Genomic DNA, 17882 nt, shown 5'->3' on the forward strand with positions numbered 1-17882 from the left:
TTTAGTATATATTTTTATAGGTATATATTATTTCTGTAATTATATACGTAACATAAATTACGTTTATAAATTTAATTTAGTAGGTCAACATAAATCCTATACATTTATTATGTTTCGTAATCGATTTATAGATAATATCAGTGAATATACATAAGTATATGTGAATATGATTTTATATTTGAAATTCTTCTAGTGAAAAATGATTTAAATATTTCAATAAAGCTATGTGATATGCGGATTCATGAATTTATTACAGAAATAAGGTTTTTTTTTCGGTAGTTTTATTTTTCGTTCTTTGCATTATGCATAATATAATAGAGTACACCAGACAAATTGAATATTTTTATCGTTATTACATTTAATATCCATACTGTTACCCTATGTCTATATTATAACGGCGGGAGGGAATTTACAACTTAAACGTGTTCAAAGTGTCTGCAAAATTGCTAATCGATTCACTATCCATACGCAAATGTAAAGGGAAATATTATTAATGTTCAAACATATATTTCTAGACATCGAAAATAAATGCATTTTATTTATTGCAAAATCAATATCCTTATCCACACTATTCAACTTTTAGTGAACTTATTCATCACATGTGAAATTTTCATCAGAAAACGTTTTTGCTTGACGGAAAAAACGTCTATTTCGTCATCGACGTGTAAAAACTGACTAGGGCGTGGTTTTTTTTTTTATGGTTTTCAGGAGTACCAATTTTAGTATTAAATACCTTTGAAGAATACATATTTTTCATCAATTTTTATTGAGTTCAAAAATTTTTCAAACAGCGAATATGAATTTTTTTTTATGATTTCTTTTCTTTGAAGCTTAATTTGAAAAAAATGCGCATGGTCACTTTTTCAATGACAACGATTTTAACATAGATACTTAGTATAATTTTTATTAAAATAAATATTATAGCATTTGTTATGTCCAGAGTACACAATCTTAATAATCTAGGAGGAAAAAGTATTTAACGAGTTATGATATGAGCACATATGCGCATAATGGATCTATACGAACATATTGTATTATTAACATTATTTGTTGCTGTACAATATTATTAAAAAAAATTATTTTTGGGTTTTGATTGACTTTACGTACTCATATTAATATGTATAATAGTTAATAATTATTATTTGCATAAATTTTATAAGGTAAGGACGAGTTTTTTAAAAGATGCAATTTGTACCCACTTTTTTTTTTAACGATATTTCTATTTCACGAAGTATTATCACGCAACCGTTGAGTTGGTTCGATAAAGGTTCGACTGTACCGCTAACGTTGATGCGTAATTAGATCATACGAAAGTCGTTGTAATGTATTATTTATTGTAATTGAAAAAGATCAGTGTTTCCCGACCTAAAGGGAAGATGAAGGTGTAAACGAATTGTTGGGCAAGCACGAACACTCGTCGAGCAGTCATCACGGAATAACATTTTTTTTTAAAATCATTTACATAAATGAGGGAAAAATAATAATGATTTTTCCATTAAAACCAAACAAAAAACGTTCGTGTTTTGGTTTCAAATTGATTTGGATGATTTTGCACTGGGGTGAGTGGGGGAGGGTCGTGAGGCTTTTTAAGATGTACAGCATGAGGGGATCATTAAGATGTACATGATGAGGGGAGGGTGGAATAAAAGATGTCAAGAAACGCTGGGTTAAATGAACGATCAGTAGTACGCAGTGCTTGACCTGTGGGGGGACGCAGGTAGACGAAGTACCCCAACTAATTTTCAGAAATTTTAGCGTCTCCCTACTATTATTACGTTATAATAATAATGCTTGACAAGTCTTGGGGACGTTGTTTTCTTTAATGTAAACAGAGTCACCCTTTTTTAATTGTACTAAGTGAAGCTATGGTAGTACGTTCATATGCCGCTGCGAAGACTGATAACGACGCACGTGCGGCTCCATCGAATCGGCTGTTGCTCAACACACATTGTCACGAATCTGCGTTCGCAGTTGTATCTTTGTCAGTGGTGGTAATATAGGTAGCTGCCTTGTGCGGTGGAAAGTAGGACGAAGGTTCGGCGTCGCACTCAGCAGTTCCTGGCAAAACGACTCAGACCTTCGACAGTGAAAGTATTTTTCATTCGACCGAGTGCCGAGCGCCGAGTGCCGCATTATCATTTCGCGTGCCGCGTTATCGTGCTTTTCGTCTCAAAATAAGTCTCCACAGTCAACCGTCGTGCAAGTTTCCCGGCAGCTTTCAAATTCGTCTGTAAGTTTTTGTTTTATATATTTCACCGTATCCCGGGGGAGGAGGTATAATAACCGATGCATGTGCATACGATTACAGCGCAATGAAGCACAATCATTTCGTCGATAGGAATACTATTCCATGAATTGATAATGATGATGTTAAAAATAAAAATTTTAAAACAATACATTTACATATAAAATAAATTAATATTCCCAATGAAAATATTTGGCAGATAAATATTAGTTAATAATGCATGGCCACCAATTCGAAGTATCAAACTTTGTTAGCTCAAGTCGAAAAATTCTTTTTGGCGAAAGAATGAAAACCCAACGGTACATTGTTTTGAGCAAGTTTTAATTTTTAGAAATTGTTTAGACGATTATAATTTATATAAAGTATTTTCATAAAGGAGTTGCTTCTTATTTTTATTTTATTTTTTTTTTCGTCGACTAAAAATAGATATTCAGTTTCATTACTTCACTATAAATTATAGTCAAATCAAAAACGCCTAAGGCCAGATGAATTTTCAATAGAAAAACATTGCAAATATATGTAATTTTTTTTCTCCTATTTGAGCTCATCACTCTATTAAGTTTTGTTTTCACATAACCACGATTGTTATCACATCGTACGCACTACTAATTATTAATAAAGCAGTAATTAAATACACGTAATTCATTTCCTACGGTTTAGAACAAGCGGTTTTAAACCTGATTGAAAACTATTACAAATTAATTGATTTACAGTAGCTATAACGATATAAGACGAATTTGCATGCGACAAATGAAATATTACGTTTTAGATAAATTTCGGGCATTTAGACCTATCTTGGATGGTATTTAAAATATAATTTGTAACGGGACCAAATGAAATATACGAATAGGTTACTATTATTCATGTTCATTCTACTTTAAATATTTTTCTACAAGGTCAAACATTTCCCTCTCCCTCCTAAATACTAAAATAAACAAATTATCATATTTATTTCATTTTATTTCATTTTTTTAATCTTAGATCGCCAAAAAATTACTTTAGATAGCCAAAAAATTACGGAGCAACACATTGTTACGTAAACCGCTTTGTTATACAGAAGAGCCCATATACCATAGGATTATCGAATGAAAAAAAAAACCGGTTGTTTAACAGGAAACTGATGATGAATCGATGCATGTCTTAATGAGTAATTACCTACCTACTTTCTGTTTTTTTTTTTGTTTTGGTTCAGTTCATTCAGAAAATCATTTTTTCGCGTTCGATTACGGATTCTCATTAGCACCTACATCCAAACCATTGGCCTACGTAGATTCATCAAATAGTTTACCGGTACGAGTACAATTAGTTATACGTTTACACGATTTTAATATTATAATTTCAATTTAACAACTAGATGCACTGACAATGGTATTACGTGTAACAATCACAAATAAAGGATATCTATATTTTCATAAAAAACTAATGATTACACTTGTTATGCTTCTAGACAAACTAAAATCGCTTTAATTTTTTCAAATCACACGGACACATTATATTTTTTCTACGATTGTCTCTTATTTCTATTAAAAATTTACATTTGTTTTTTTGATTTATCATAACGTTATTATTTTCCTTCGATGAAATGATTAATATTTTTTGCTTAGACTAGAGGTTTACGTAAAGTGCATTCAAGTGCATTAGCTTATACATATCGATAATTTTTTTATAAGCGACCAGTATGTATTACTCGAAAAAAGTAGTGAAAATAATGTTTCGTCCAGAACATTTTTTTATTCGTAGTGATCTACATCGTTGCGTAACACAATAATTTAAAAAACACTCAAATGATCTCAATCGACCGATTTTATTGAGGGATGTGTATTTGAAACGAATGGCCGAAAGCCATCGATCTCGTTAAATGAAAAATTTAAACTAAAAAAAAAAAACCCGTACCATCGTATTGTTATGATCGGCACGTGTTGATCAATGACCACGCGGTTACAGCGCGACAACGGTGGTGTACGAAGAGCGTTTTACATGCCTTCCAATGACAATACTGATGTTGGACCGAGGGATCGTCGACCAACAGTAATCGTCATCGGCTGTCAACGATCAGAGGAAAACGACGAGGACTTCTACCTTAAGATACAGATTACAAACAGGGTATTCGTATCGAAGTGGCCGTGATAGTGATGCACCGAACGGTTGAGACTTAAGGCGACCACGACCCCCTGTGTCGAAAACGGGGGACGGTCGAGTTGTAAGTTCTGAACTACGATTCAAATAATCAACAAGCGATGGTTGAAGAATAAAATAAATTTTTTTTTTAAAGAACTCATTTCCCTTTTTGCTTATAGGTTTATAGGACTGAAAATGATTTCAATCATTGGCATGATGAAAAACGAATTTTTTTAGGTTGTTCCTACACATTTGCAGTCGACAAATCATTTTTTAAAATTATTATTTATTACGGACATTACTATTATTATTCAGATAATTATAGGAAACTAAACGTAAAACCTTTGTTTCGCCGATTGATTTTTGAACGTATAAACCGTGTACTATTCAATTCCAATTCTGTTTTTCTGGTATCGTGCATTTAGTCGAAAGTCTAAAGTTTACGTTCTGCATTGAAACGTATGTATCTATTTTTGTGTCTAAACATGCTAATATATTCAGATGTGACAATAAAAACGATTTGTGTAGATTTTCGTGGTACGACTAACGTCCGATGGCTAGGCATTTTGAATATTTTCCCGCGGTCGACTTTGTTGAACGGTACGTAAATCCAGCACCCAACGACGGTCCGACCGGAAAGGCTGAATTGATTACGGAATGAGTTCAGTCCGTGAAAAGCGAATAGTGATTTGCTGTCGTTATACTCATTGACTTCGTCGCATGATCGCAGCCAATTGACGTTAGGTTGGATACCTAGCGTGTAGGTATTGAATCTGTCAAAACGTCTAGTCGACGCGTACAGTTGTACATTGCGATAACAAAAATAGGTAACACGATGCCGTTTGCGACCGCGAAACGAATAAACGAATTCCATTCTACGTGATGAAACTCTCCATCATCTGCTCGTTTATCATGGAATCACGTTGATGGCACGGCTCCGGAACGAGAAATTAAAAAAAATCATCTTGTAACGTTATCGAACAGAGTGGATTCAATAGAGCAATATGAAAATCGACCAGAAAAGTCATTTTGTATTGACTTTTTTGGAAGAATGGTCATTTCTGTAGGATCTAAGCGATGGCTCCGGAATTGGAAAATTTTGATATCTCAACAGTGGCGAACGCAAAAAAACATTTTGTGAATGGCGTTTAAAAATATTTAAAATTTAATATGTTGATAAACAAAATGCTTTATTACTCATTGTATAATATATATATATATATGTATATGAGTATAATATTTATAAATTTGTAAGTCTTATAGGAAACTTTGAAATAACTATAGAATTTGTAAGTAAGGTTATCTAAGTACCATTCATGACTTACTATTGTGGAATGGGAGCGGGGACATATCTATACTCGAGGTCGGAACATTATTCATCTTCAACTAGTCTTCTCCTCTGCATCCGAATCACAGCCGTTACTATAACAGCGTAGTTGTTTTTTTTTTTTATTTCGAAATACTTAAGACGGCGATCGACATTTTAATAATAATAATAATGATATTTCATCGTAGTTGATGGCTGCCGGAAGGACGACTGTAGGATTTCCGAATTTGGACGATCCTCGTGCTCTATTGTATATATATATAAAAAAAAAATCCTCCCCAAGGGAACCACGTCTGGTGGTAATTTGTGAAATAAAATATGATTCACAACGGCAGTGTATTTTTTAAACTAGTCAACTGGGTTACACAAATTTCATCCAGTGAATATGTTGTCACCCAGTTGATAGTATTTCGAAATACTGGGCGGAATACAATTAATAGTCAAAAGAAGATTTTTCTTTTTTATTCATGTACTCATACGACAGAATATAATATCGTTGTTTACGTTTTCTACCAGCATCACGATTTATTTTTAATAACTGTGTGGAGGGAACGTGAAACACTACCGTCGTATTGTTGTGCATTTATTACGAGTATGATTTAGAAAAAATAGTTTGTCGCTAGGTGAAAATTCTATAAAAAAAAAAAAAAAAATGCATTGTACGCCGTTGTTGTTTAAAATGTACGTCGGACGTGTGGTTTTAAACATAATTTTCTGATTCGCAGACGTACGGAGAACGAGGTTCATAGGGACATATAGATAAATTCTTGCACGGCGCCCGTCAACGCAGCATGTATATCAAACTTCTGTACTCGGCGATCGCACTGGTCGCGTGTACGTCGGCCCGTCCTCAGCAATTGTCGCTGTCCCTGTTGCCGCCCGCCCAACAGGTTTTCGTACAACCGGCACAGCAGAACAATGCCATCGAACCTTCGGTAAGTTCGACCGTTGTCGTACGCCCGTTCACCGTTATTAGGCGACGAGAAACGTCGTTTGCGCAGAAGTAACCGAATCGGTTCTCGTTTAAAAATTATATTTTATAAAGGTAAGCTGAATTGGTCCTCGTTTAAATTTGTGTGGTTACCCTGTGTTGGTGCTTACTTTTTACATTTAAATGGCCAAGTACGTGTTAATTTTCATAGACTCAGGACTATCACTTCAGAGGTTAATACTTAACGACAAAAGATTAAATATTTGAATATTCGACAAGATAAGACGACAAATTGTTTTGAAAATGATCTCATTTGAAGCTAAATAAAAAATTTATAAGGGCCCATCGTAATATATTTTACTTTATGGAGACTTTAAAGAATGCTCAAACATTGAATTATATTAAGTTTTGCAATAGTAATGCAAGGAAACTTACCAGAAAAAAAAAACCACCCCTCGGAAAGCTGTATGATGGATGTATATTAATGAATACTTACACGAATAAAATATTTCAAGAGAATTTGTCTCAACAACTTTAAATTTTAAATTCCGTTTGTTAATAATAATTTAGTAATAATATTATATAATAGTTTTTTTTTATTTATATTTCATGTAAGTGATGATTGGTTGAATTTCACATCAACGGTCGCATCAACATTTTTAACCATATCTACTTTACTTTTTTAAGTTGACAGTCCTAAACCTGTTAAAATGTAAAGGAAAAAGTGTAATTGACCATCTAAATGTGAAAAATAGGCACCAAAACAATTCTAGTAATGGATTATAATACAAATTCAAACGGGAATCAATTTGACATGAGGGAGTTTTATCTCGGAAACGAATTCGGTTCCAACAATCAACCCACGTGAGGGTCATCTTTTCCAGTGGCGTTGCCAGGATTTTTTTGAGGCAAGGCTAATAGGAGGCAAAAATTTATAAGGCAGAGTCATAAAAATTGAGATTTCAGGAAAAAAAATAATAATTATAATTGATATGAGCTAACAACTAAACTTAAAAATTTTAAATGATTACAGTATGACGAAACTACTTTAGAATAATTCTACTTATAAAAAAATAATTCTTTTATTGTGTCTAAGGTTAGGCCAGTGGTAAGTTCATGGCCCAACCTGACCCGTCCCTAACGCCAGTACTGTCCCCTCCCCTACAGGACTGCTTGCGCATAGAGTATGTGTTACAGTCCGAGAAAACACCATATAGATTGTAAACATTGCTCAGTCGTTGCGTACATCCACCGACGGATCGTTTGGGCATTGTAAATTATTATAAATATTAATTTCGAATGCAAACTAGCTGTTGCCGTACAACATTCGGTCATTTATAACATTGAAACTGATTCATATGATACACAAACATCATATGTACAAGTTCATTTCGACGTCTAGATCACAGGTTCTTAACTTTTTTTTTTTCACGAATTACTTGAGTATATTATCAATCAGTCACGGCCGTTAATGATTAAAAATAGAACCATACAAACTTTACATAATTAAATACATTTATTTTAAATAAAAATGCAGTAAAATACTAAAATAAAATTATTATTTATTTATTAATACAAATTTATTAGTGTTTTTAAATTAATATACGAGTTAAATATCGAATTCTTAATTTCCGTTCTATCACCATGTGGCCACACAGTTTAAGAACCACTGGTCGAGATATTATGATAATATTTTTATCGATTTTGATGTATTGAAAATAGTTCAGTTGTCACCAATAGAAATAGTTAGATGGTATTTCGGTTTAGAGGGCCGTGGATAAGACCTGCTGCGCTTTTGTGTCAAAAAATGTGATACAAATAGAAGCAAATGTAACGCTGCTGCTGGAATTCTACGCATCTCCAAATGTCTCGGTAACAACATATGGGAGAATATACTTTTAAATTAATTATATTTCCATATTCCCTTCAATGTTTTTTATGTAATAACATTTTTTTTTTTTAATAAATCAAACGTCATATTGGTGATAAACGTATAAAAACAATTTTTTATTACTATTAAATCAAGTTTATTCTATATTTTTCCATGATCACGTGAATATTAATTCACGTTCAAATTCGAATGCTATAATTTATACCTACAATAGGGTAGCTTATTTTCTTAACCAGAGTCACTTAAACCAAGCGAATGCCGCTTCAAGCGTTAAACGCGTCTGAGGTTTTATTAAGTATTTGCTTAGATTACAATTTTATATTATGTTATTATGCAATATTAGTATGGTGAAAAACTTGCAAAAAGAAATATTGAGTACTTAAGAATTTAATACCTAGGGGCGAAAAAAATTAAGTCATGGTAAGATTAAAAAATTAAAAATATAAAAATTAGTTACCTTCTTCAAATCTGCTATTCGAAGAAACAGGACATTTGTTGCTCTTACTCTACCCTCAATAAATATGGCATGGAGAGTGTATTTAAAAATGTTTTGGATTTTTTTCGATTCTTTCTAGAACTCGATTTTCACCCACGAGAACAATTTTTATTTTGCTGCATGAATTTGTTTTTTTCCATAAATATTAACTCATTTAGCTATAGAATTTAAATAAACAAATTCATTTTTATAGCGTTTTTTGATTTCATTCGACTGCAGAAAATATTTCCTAACTAGGGATGTCAACGATATATAAATATTACCCTTTCTATAATATCGTGATATCAATATTTTTGGTTAAAACTCTATTTTAAATAAAAAAAATAGAAATTATGATAGAGAGTAAAGTTAATGGTCATACTGGTTAAGTATTAGATGAGGATATAGTACTCAAAAGTTTTAAATTAACAATTGAGTCAAATCAATTACAATGTTCTGTTTATGTAAGCACACAATTTCAGTGATTCATTTTGTACTGATATTAAATGGTATTTTAGTTCTTTGATATTACGCTAGACCTTCATAGGGTAGAGGATATTAGAATTTTTCACTTCAATAATATTATCTATGGTTCAAAAATGAAACTAAAATCTTTTTTGAGAAATATCGAATTATTGATATTTTATGAAATGACCTATCGTATTCATATATCAATATTTAGCATTTCTATATATCGGTTATTAATGAATCAAGGTTGGGAAAAATGTTGTCATCCCTACTCCTAACATACTAAACACGAATATTTATGTGTAAAATGGCAGTATAATTCATCAGTGTATTATAAACTTACTACGTTACTGTGATACAAACTTTTTAAACTAATAGTGAAATCTTTACATGAGCGGGTTGAGTTTAATAATTCCCGCACTGCGAGTAACATTAATTAAAATGATATAGACAATTTTTTCATTTCAATAAAATTTAAAGTTTAATTAACTTTCGGATTTTTTTTTTAACATTTATAATAATCCGCTCTCGTTGTAGCCAGCAACCGTCTGCTACGAACTAAAAATTTAAATTTCTTAATGAATATTATTATTTCTCCGTGAATGACGTACGAATGAAAATAACGATAATTTTTACAATAGGTACACAATTCTTATTCCTTCGACTGTATCGAAAATCCCATTAGTCACTATAAAATATGTAATCTTATTTTGAACGTTTCCTCGGCTTTACATTTACAAACTATTAGAACTTAAAAAATAATCGTTTTCGTTATCGTTAAACCATAAAAATATGAACGAAAAATTTATTATATATATATATTATATAGGTATACTTGAAAATAAATAAAGTTTCTGTTTTTATTGAATTTTTGGCTATTATTAATATTTCATTTTTCATTCATGGTTACTTGAGCATACATTTTTGATGGCCGTGTCAGAGGTTGACGGTGAAAATGCGTTAATACGTTAATATACTTAGTTTCCTTGGAATATAATGAAGGCAATTCTAAATCCTCATTTTAATCATCAAATGAAAATCACAAATGAACCGTTAAGTATTAAAAATAAATAAAAACACTGTTCATACACACGGGATTGAATAAAAAAACTATTGGATTTCTCAGAATAACGCGTACGGAATTATTATGATAAAATAGTGGATTTTTATATTTTATATTTATTCTCGTTTTCAACAGCGCAACATAATACGTGTACGTACAATGCGCTTTTTAATTTAGGAATTATTCATACATTTGTTCCAATATTTTTAAGAACAATATCGATTATTGCAACAATAAATTAAATAGGAACCATTTTTATTTCATAATAAATTAAGGTATTTTCTAATCCTAAATATATGCACCAATTAATATTTTGGTCATTATTTTTCAAAATCATGTTCGCTTTTTTTCTGTTACATATAGTAAATATTGTAATGTGAGTAAACATACGCATTATAACATGATTTACTGTTTTTTAATGATACGAAATGTCCCTCGTGGAAAAATCCTTTACAATATTTACAATATTAATAATATTATATGTCGTAAGTACAATACGAATCTGTACAGAGGCACGTGCTTTTGTGAAGAAGGATATATTATTATTATGTCCTACCCGGGGGATTTTTTCTTCTACAAGCTTTATTACATTTCCGTTTGGACAGGAGAAAAATGCGCATTATGAATGTTATTGAATTTGAAAACAAATGTTTTTCAACCATGAGTTTTTCATATTAGATTGATAATTGTATCGTTTCGCATAGGTAATACATAATAAATCTTGTGGCCACCGATTTCAAGTTCCTAATTGACCTAAGGTACTATGTTTGAATGTACATAAATAGCGTTTGTAAGTATTATGTAATTGGAATGACAATAATTATACGATGCGAATTACTACAGAGGAACAAAAAAAAAAAAAAAAATCACCACAAACTATTATCATGACGATTTTAAAATTATATTAACAGAATAAATTACTCTGTTAGTAGCCATGTGATATTTTTCCGCTCTGTGAGCACAACTACGCCCACGACGTGGTATTCGGTATAATATTGTCGTTTATTTATTCGTTAATTTATTATTATTTATGCATCGCGATACGATTGACTAACTTTGAACACCGTTGACAGTTACCAAGTTGTATAAATATTTCGTGTTGTCGCAGATCAACGCCATCAATAAGCCGACCAATCCAATTGTAGTGGCTGCGTTCCAGAGGGAGGCCCTGTTGCCGCCGCACATGCAAAACTCGTTCTACAAGAACCCGAAGATAGCCGAAACCTTAGCGCAGAACAGTTGGTTCGGTCCGGGCGAACAGCACGCCGTCAACAGGGAAACGGAAAAAATCCCCAGAGAGAAAATCTTTATCATCCTGAAAAACGCGGGACTCTTGCCCACGCCTTAATGCGACCCGTTTGAACTCTAAGACATTATTTAGTAATTTTTTTCGTTCACTATTATTGTCATTATTTTTACTGTTTATTTTTATATTAAATTATATATAACGATTTTCTCTTAAATCGCAAACAACCAATCGATTGTATCGTATTGCGCGTGTACATTGTAAATAAAAGACCAACATTGTAACATCATATAAATATAATTTCATCATAATTGTTTCAAATCAAAAGTAATTGTTCGTTTTCGTCGTATATCAAAGTTATTTTCGTTATATATATTTAAAATAGCAGCCACGAGAATAAACTCGATGCATCCGAGAACAAATGATTGAAGCTGAACAAAGTTGTCTCTGAAAACAACAGAAACATTCAACGACATATTACAATAAAAATTAAGTGTCTATTGAGAACATTTAACTGTCGTTCAGGTGACCAATGAGCATCGACATTTTATTATGGTTAATTTTTAAATTTATGTTCACACAATGTACCCTACGTCTATTGGTTTGGCTGAAAACGAAGAGTGTGAAGTATACGGTTTTATTCCTAGACAAAATTGATAAGTATATTTTTCTTTTTAAAACATTTTTCTTTGGTTTTTACTTATATATGAATTAAGTGATCACAAACGATAGAGTTTAATATATTTGAAACGGTTGTCACAAATTTATCATAGTAATAAGAACAGGATCAAATAAAAATGTCAGAAAATCTTATTTTAATTTTTATCGCAAGAAACTTGAAAAATTGATTTACCACCAATATTTAGTGGACTTTTCTGATTTTATCATATTGTCAAAATTTAATACTTAAAACCTCGTTCATATGTATATTTTTTTGAAGTTTGTTTGTTCGGTAATTCAAAAATCAACCTTCCAGAAGTACCAACTAGAACCTATTCCTCACTTTTTAACTTTTTATTTGGTTGGATGACCGGAGGAACACTCTTTCCGATTGAAATCGAAAACACAAATAAAAGAAATAAAAAAAATCTATCGCGATTAAATCTCGTTTCACTCGGAATCTTAACAGTTCGTTTTGCTATTCGTAAAATAATTGTTCAAATGCACGAGCGGCGCGCGTCGTAGAACACATCAGAGAAAATGTACGCGCACATAATATTATAATAACATGAGTGCGTCGGCGTTATATAATATTTATTCGTTTTGCAACGTTCACACGCGTTTACGAGAGCGTAGAAGAACCAGTGTTTCAACATTGATTCGCATTTACGCGCCTACCACCAGCTCAACTTATTTTTATTGGACAAAGCGACGTCCGAAGTCTGAATAATACATAGGGTTCGAGCCGACGGGTCGGATTTACGAATGCAGGAAAACACCGTTCTCACGTGCGGCGTTCGCAGATCGAATAACATTGTTTCAGTAGGTACGTGTTGTTTTTGAACCTAGTCATCGGTCATTTGCTGCCGTTTTCCGTGTGCACGCATAGCGGGTCCAAGTCGGTGGCTTTATATTTATTTAGAATTTGCGTACAACGTCAAATCGTTTTGGGACATTCTGTAAACGAAATGTAGATAATTTTCTACTGTGTCTTGTTAGTAATTCTTGGATAGTAGTGGTAATTTAACTCTGTCCATGTAGCTCTCTCGAAAATCTTTTCTGTATACGCCACTGCTCCGAGTCGTATTGTTTTCGAAGTTTGAATTTTATGCCGGTGACGTCTCACAACGTCTTCGTTTGCGAAATCATTAATGCATGAAGTAAAGTTATCATTAAGTTTCTTTTTCTTTTTTTTACGTTCCCCGTACTGCTTATCCTTCGTCTCAAAAAAGCGTTTTCCGACCAAAAGTGTGTTTCGAATGATGACCGGTTGAGCGTGCACCTTTTTCGGTATGGAGCGCGGGTAATGGTTTCAGTGGCGCACACAGAGGGGAGGTTAAGAAGTCATACCCTCCCTGAAATTTCTTCCTTCATTAATTTTTAACCTCTCCTGAATAAGTTTTACAAAGAAGATTGGCATTACTGGCATTTATAAAATTATACTATTATTACCATTATTCTATTATAACAAGTTAACATTTTTCATTTAGTTTTTGTTGACCTTATAAACTGTTCATGATAAATTTAAGAAGTTATATGTATACAGAATAATAACAAATAATATCATATTAGGGGTTTATTTTCCATGTACAAATATAAATAGTATACACTGTTTTTGTGCAACGTTTATCGATATGTTTGCATAGGGTTAACACTAATGTAACATTAGGTAAGACATTAATAATTGTAGTAAATTATTAATGGAACCCTCCCCCCCATTGAAAAAAATCTTATGTGCGCTACTGAACGCCGCGAGCAGCTGTTCGTCTAGAAAAACGTTGTTTCGACATGGTTTCCTACGACGTTGTAGAATGTATTGCGTCCGCGCAGTGTTTAGCGAACGAGCGCATGTATGTATAATATACGGGTGCCTATACGACGATAAACGTTGCGCAATGATAGCGCACGACGACGAAGAGATTGTTGAATTCGTATTATTATTTTAGAAAAAAAAAAAAAAACACCTTCAGTCGTTTACGCCTGTACGTTCACGTATTTTCGTACAAATATTTATCAACACACACCTGTTGGACTTGTGTTTTGGTACGCACAATCGTTTATAATATCGATCATTACCGTTCGAGGACTTCTGCTAAAAACTATTCGTCGCAATGCTAGTCAGACGGTCGACCGATTTACATTGCACCACAGTTACACATTTCAATCATTTCTGGAGTAGGGTAGTCGACGTGCTCTTATCGAAATGCCGAATCGACAGATCGTTTTACCAAAGCACCGATCAAACGTCGGCCGGACGTCAAACCGGTCAAACGTTCGTGCAGCACAGTTGCGGATCGGTTGCAAGCAAATTTTTTTTTATTATTTTTTTTTTTTTTATTATTTTCACGGAAAACAAATCATAACTCTTGTTGTACATTATGATTTTTGCCGCGTTTCATCTGTGATAAACCATAACGCGATTAATGGGGACGTGAAACTAACTGCACGTGATGAAATAACAACGAAAACGCAAACAAAAACACACGCACACACACTCACACATCACTACGTTATAAAATTGTCGTCATTATTATCATGTCCTTACTTCTTACGCTGCCGGTTCGTGTTGTTCACAAACACTGTGCTTTATTATCATATTATTATTCATTCACGGTGACCACATGCGTTTGACCGATTGTCCGAGATCGTTATCTCAAAATCCGTTACACGACGATATTCTGATTTGATTTAAATAAAACGCACTTACGTGACGACGAGTATGGAAGGGATTAGAATAAATAAAAACACGATGGCCGTGAACGAGATAAAGAAAATTTCCAATTTAGCAGTAATAGTTTTTTTTTTTTTTTGCAAATAATTAAATTAAATTTACCATAACACATTTACATGAATATACACAATTACTATCGTTAAAAATACTATCGTTGTGGTATTTTAAATTTGTATTTGTATTTTCCATTGCATATATGCAACTAGAGTTTCTTTTCTTGTGGATTGTACGTGTGTCGCTTGAACTGTTTAGCTGTTTAGCTACACAACGGTTACAAAATCAGATTTTAACGCATCTTGTATAATATTACGTATTTAGTAAATATTAAATATTTTTAATTTTAACAATGATTAATCAACTTTAAGATAGCGTGTTGAGAAAATATCTACGTCCAATATTTTAAGATCTTTGATTACAAAAGAAGGTAGTATTAAATTAAGTATTTAGTGTATTTTTTTTTTTTTTTTTAATTTAAAAATTCACCGTTTACATTTTCAACTTTCCAACGTAGGATGGTAATATTAGGGTACAATGAATTTAGAAAAAAAAAATTAAAATAAAATTGTAAAGTCTAGTCTTCAGTCTTTAGAATTAATCTGATAATAATTTAAAAAAAAAAATTTAAACATTTTTTTCAAAACAAAAGTTATATTCCGAGAGAAAAATGAAAATATTATTTTCTTTATAATCGAACACTATTTTGTTTATAATGTACAAAAATCAAAAATATTGTTAATATAAATAAAAAATAATTACCAATGCTGTTGTTAATCCAAGTTATTGGTTTAGTTTTACTTTAAAAGTTATGTAATCAATTTTGATTATAATTTCGAATAAATAAGTTTTTGAGGAAAAAAAAATTAAACAAAATAAATTCATGTAAAAACCTATTGATCAATTAACAAAAAAAAAAAAAATCACACGATTTCAGTAAAATATAGTGTACGTACATAATTTAATGTAACACACGTAACTCGTATCATTGTAATATCATTTTACTCTGATAGATGTTTTTGACACATTACACTGCATCACGTACGTAATTAAATTGTTTTTAAACGAAATAAATAACATCAAAAAATTAAGGGAGCAAAAGTAATACGAGTTACTTTGCACGAAACGTATCGAAATAAATGTTTTCTAAATAGGTTGTTTAATTCGAATAACATTACGTGTCGTAATGCACGACGGACCCGTTTGAATAGAATAGAAGTTAAACAGATAAAAACAAAAATACGTATTCGCGTGCGATTATTGCTCTTGTACAACGTTGTAATACGATTCCGAATTCATCCTGGAACACCGGTCTCTGCGCTCTGCGACCAATGTCGAAAACCGTTGTAGCTGCCGTCCCTGTTGACTTAGTATGGTCTGCGGGCGTTCAAACAGGGCGTCGTGTTCCAGAGCCGACATTCCTGTGCCGTTGGATCGTATCGGGTTCCTCGAGGGCAAACAAACGTTTCTTTGAACCCGTTGTAATGGCATAAATGAAAAACCTAGAAAACAAATGTGTTGAAATAGTATACCAATACATGATCATACGTTGCGCAAAAATTTATGATAATGAAATAAAACGCGTAACAGCACACGCATCGATTTCAAACAAAAGCGAATGAACCCATCGGTGTTCGAGTAAACAGTACCGAAGCGGCGCCCACGAGTTCGTTATTATTATAATATTTGTTTTCGTTGTTCTAATCAGTGCTCGACTTGGCAAAATTAAATAAGAGGGACTCAATTTATTTTTTTAAAAAAAAAAGCGTCCCCAAAACTTGTCAAGTGTTATAATTATAACATAATTATAGTAGGGGGACGCAAAATTTTTTTGAAAATTAGTTGGGGTACTCCGTCCCCTGCGTCCCCTCGCAAGTTCGAGAACTCTTTATAATCCTATTGTATCGCGTTAATAAGTAATAGAAATAAATACGAGTAATATCACCGTGTAATATTTTATATTGTGTATGAAAAAAAAAAAATAATAATAATAAAACAAATTAATAAAAATGTTGCTGTTACGTGTGTCGGTAAAATACGATTATCGTTCTATGGAGTTGTGAAGTACGGCAAAAGTCAAATAAAGGTGTACAAATAAGTACAAATCAGATAGAAAACGTAAACTTGCAAGATCGGGAAAACCGTAAAGCGTATAAATTATTAATAAGAACACAATTATGGCTTAAGGATTTCGAGTACACGGCAGGCCGATCGTACCAGAAGGGCTGCACCTCGGGTCGATGTAACGATAGGTAACCGACCGGCCGACCGATATCTGTGCACGTTAAATAAACATCACATTAAGTAACTTTGATTCGACAGGTTCAGGTACCGAGTCGGACTCAATTTAACAGATATTCGTTAACCGTTGGTTGACATTCGCTTTGAGTTGTTCAATAACCTAATAACCCGGTACACATTACTTGATTATTCATCATCATCCAAATAAAACGGAGTAAACAAATTATTAAACTTCGAACACACTCGAAAAAACGAACCCAAACAAAGGTTCGTATGAAATAACGTTGGTAACAAGTACTCGGTGAAGCGTTTACCTTCAGCACAAAAAATTTAAAGCAATTAATCTTTTGTATTTATAAAAGTAATTAATTTTCCCAAAAAAATAAAATACTTAAAAAAAAAAATTGAATAATGTAAAATAGCTGAAAATGAATGTTAATGAAAATGTTCAAACGAAAATATACAAATTTAATTATTTAATTATAAAAAAAA

At 32.3% G+C, this 17882-nt stretch overlaps 2 protein-coding genes across 4 annotated transcripts in view; one reads left to right on the forward strand and one right to left on the reverse strand.

Annotated features, from left to right (window-relative positions):
• The first annotated feature begins 2049 nt into the window (after positions 1-2049).
• On the forward strand, positions 2050-12095 carry LOC112679337. 3 transcript variants are annotated; one of them, XM_025549105.1, is made up of 4 exons: positions 2050-2230; positions 3438-3535; positions 6416-6625; positions 11627-12095. In XM_025549105.1, exons 3-4 carry the CDS (start codon positions 6482-6484, stop codon positions 11864-11866), a joined length of 384 nt encoding a protein of 127 aa, XP_025404890.1. In that variant the 5' UTR covers positions 2050-2230; positions 3438-3535; positions 6416-6481; the 3' UTR covers positions 11867-12095. The 3 variants fall into 3 exon arrangements, with proteins under 3 accessions (XP_025404890.1, XP_025404891.1, XP_025404889.1); XM_025549106.1 differs by lacking the exon at positions 3438-3535 and adding an exon at positions 4190-4445; XM_025549104.1 differs by lacking the exon at positions 3438-3535.
• Positions 12096-16050: 3955 nt separating this feature from the next.
• The window catches only part of LOC112679380, a 30626-nt gene continuing 28794 nt past the window's right edge, over positions 16051-17882 (reverse strand). The window contains exon 5 of the mRNA XM_025549164.1: positions 16051-16651. Coding sequence (XP_025404949.1) covers positions 16517-16651 — 135 coding nt within the window. The 3' untranslated portion in view covers positions 16051-16516. The remainder of the gene's footprint in view (positions 16652-17882) is intronic.

This window comes from Sipha flava, unplaced genomic scaffold (assembly GCF_003268045.1).
Source record: "Sipha flava isolate LNK unplaced genomic scaffold, YSA_version1 134_pilon_pilon, whole genome shotgun sequence".
Lineage (NCBI taxonomy): Eukaryota > Metazoa > Arthropoda > Insecta > Hemiptera > Aphididae > Sipha > Sipha flava.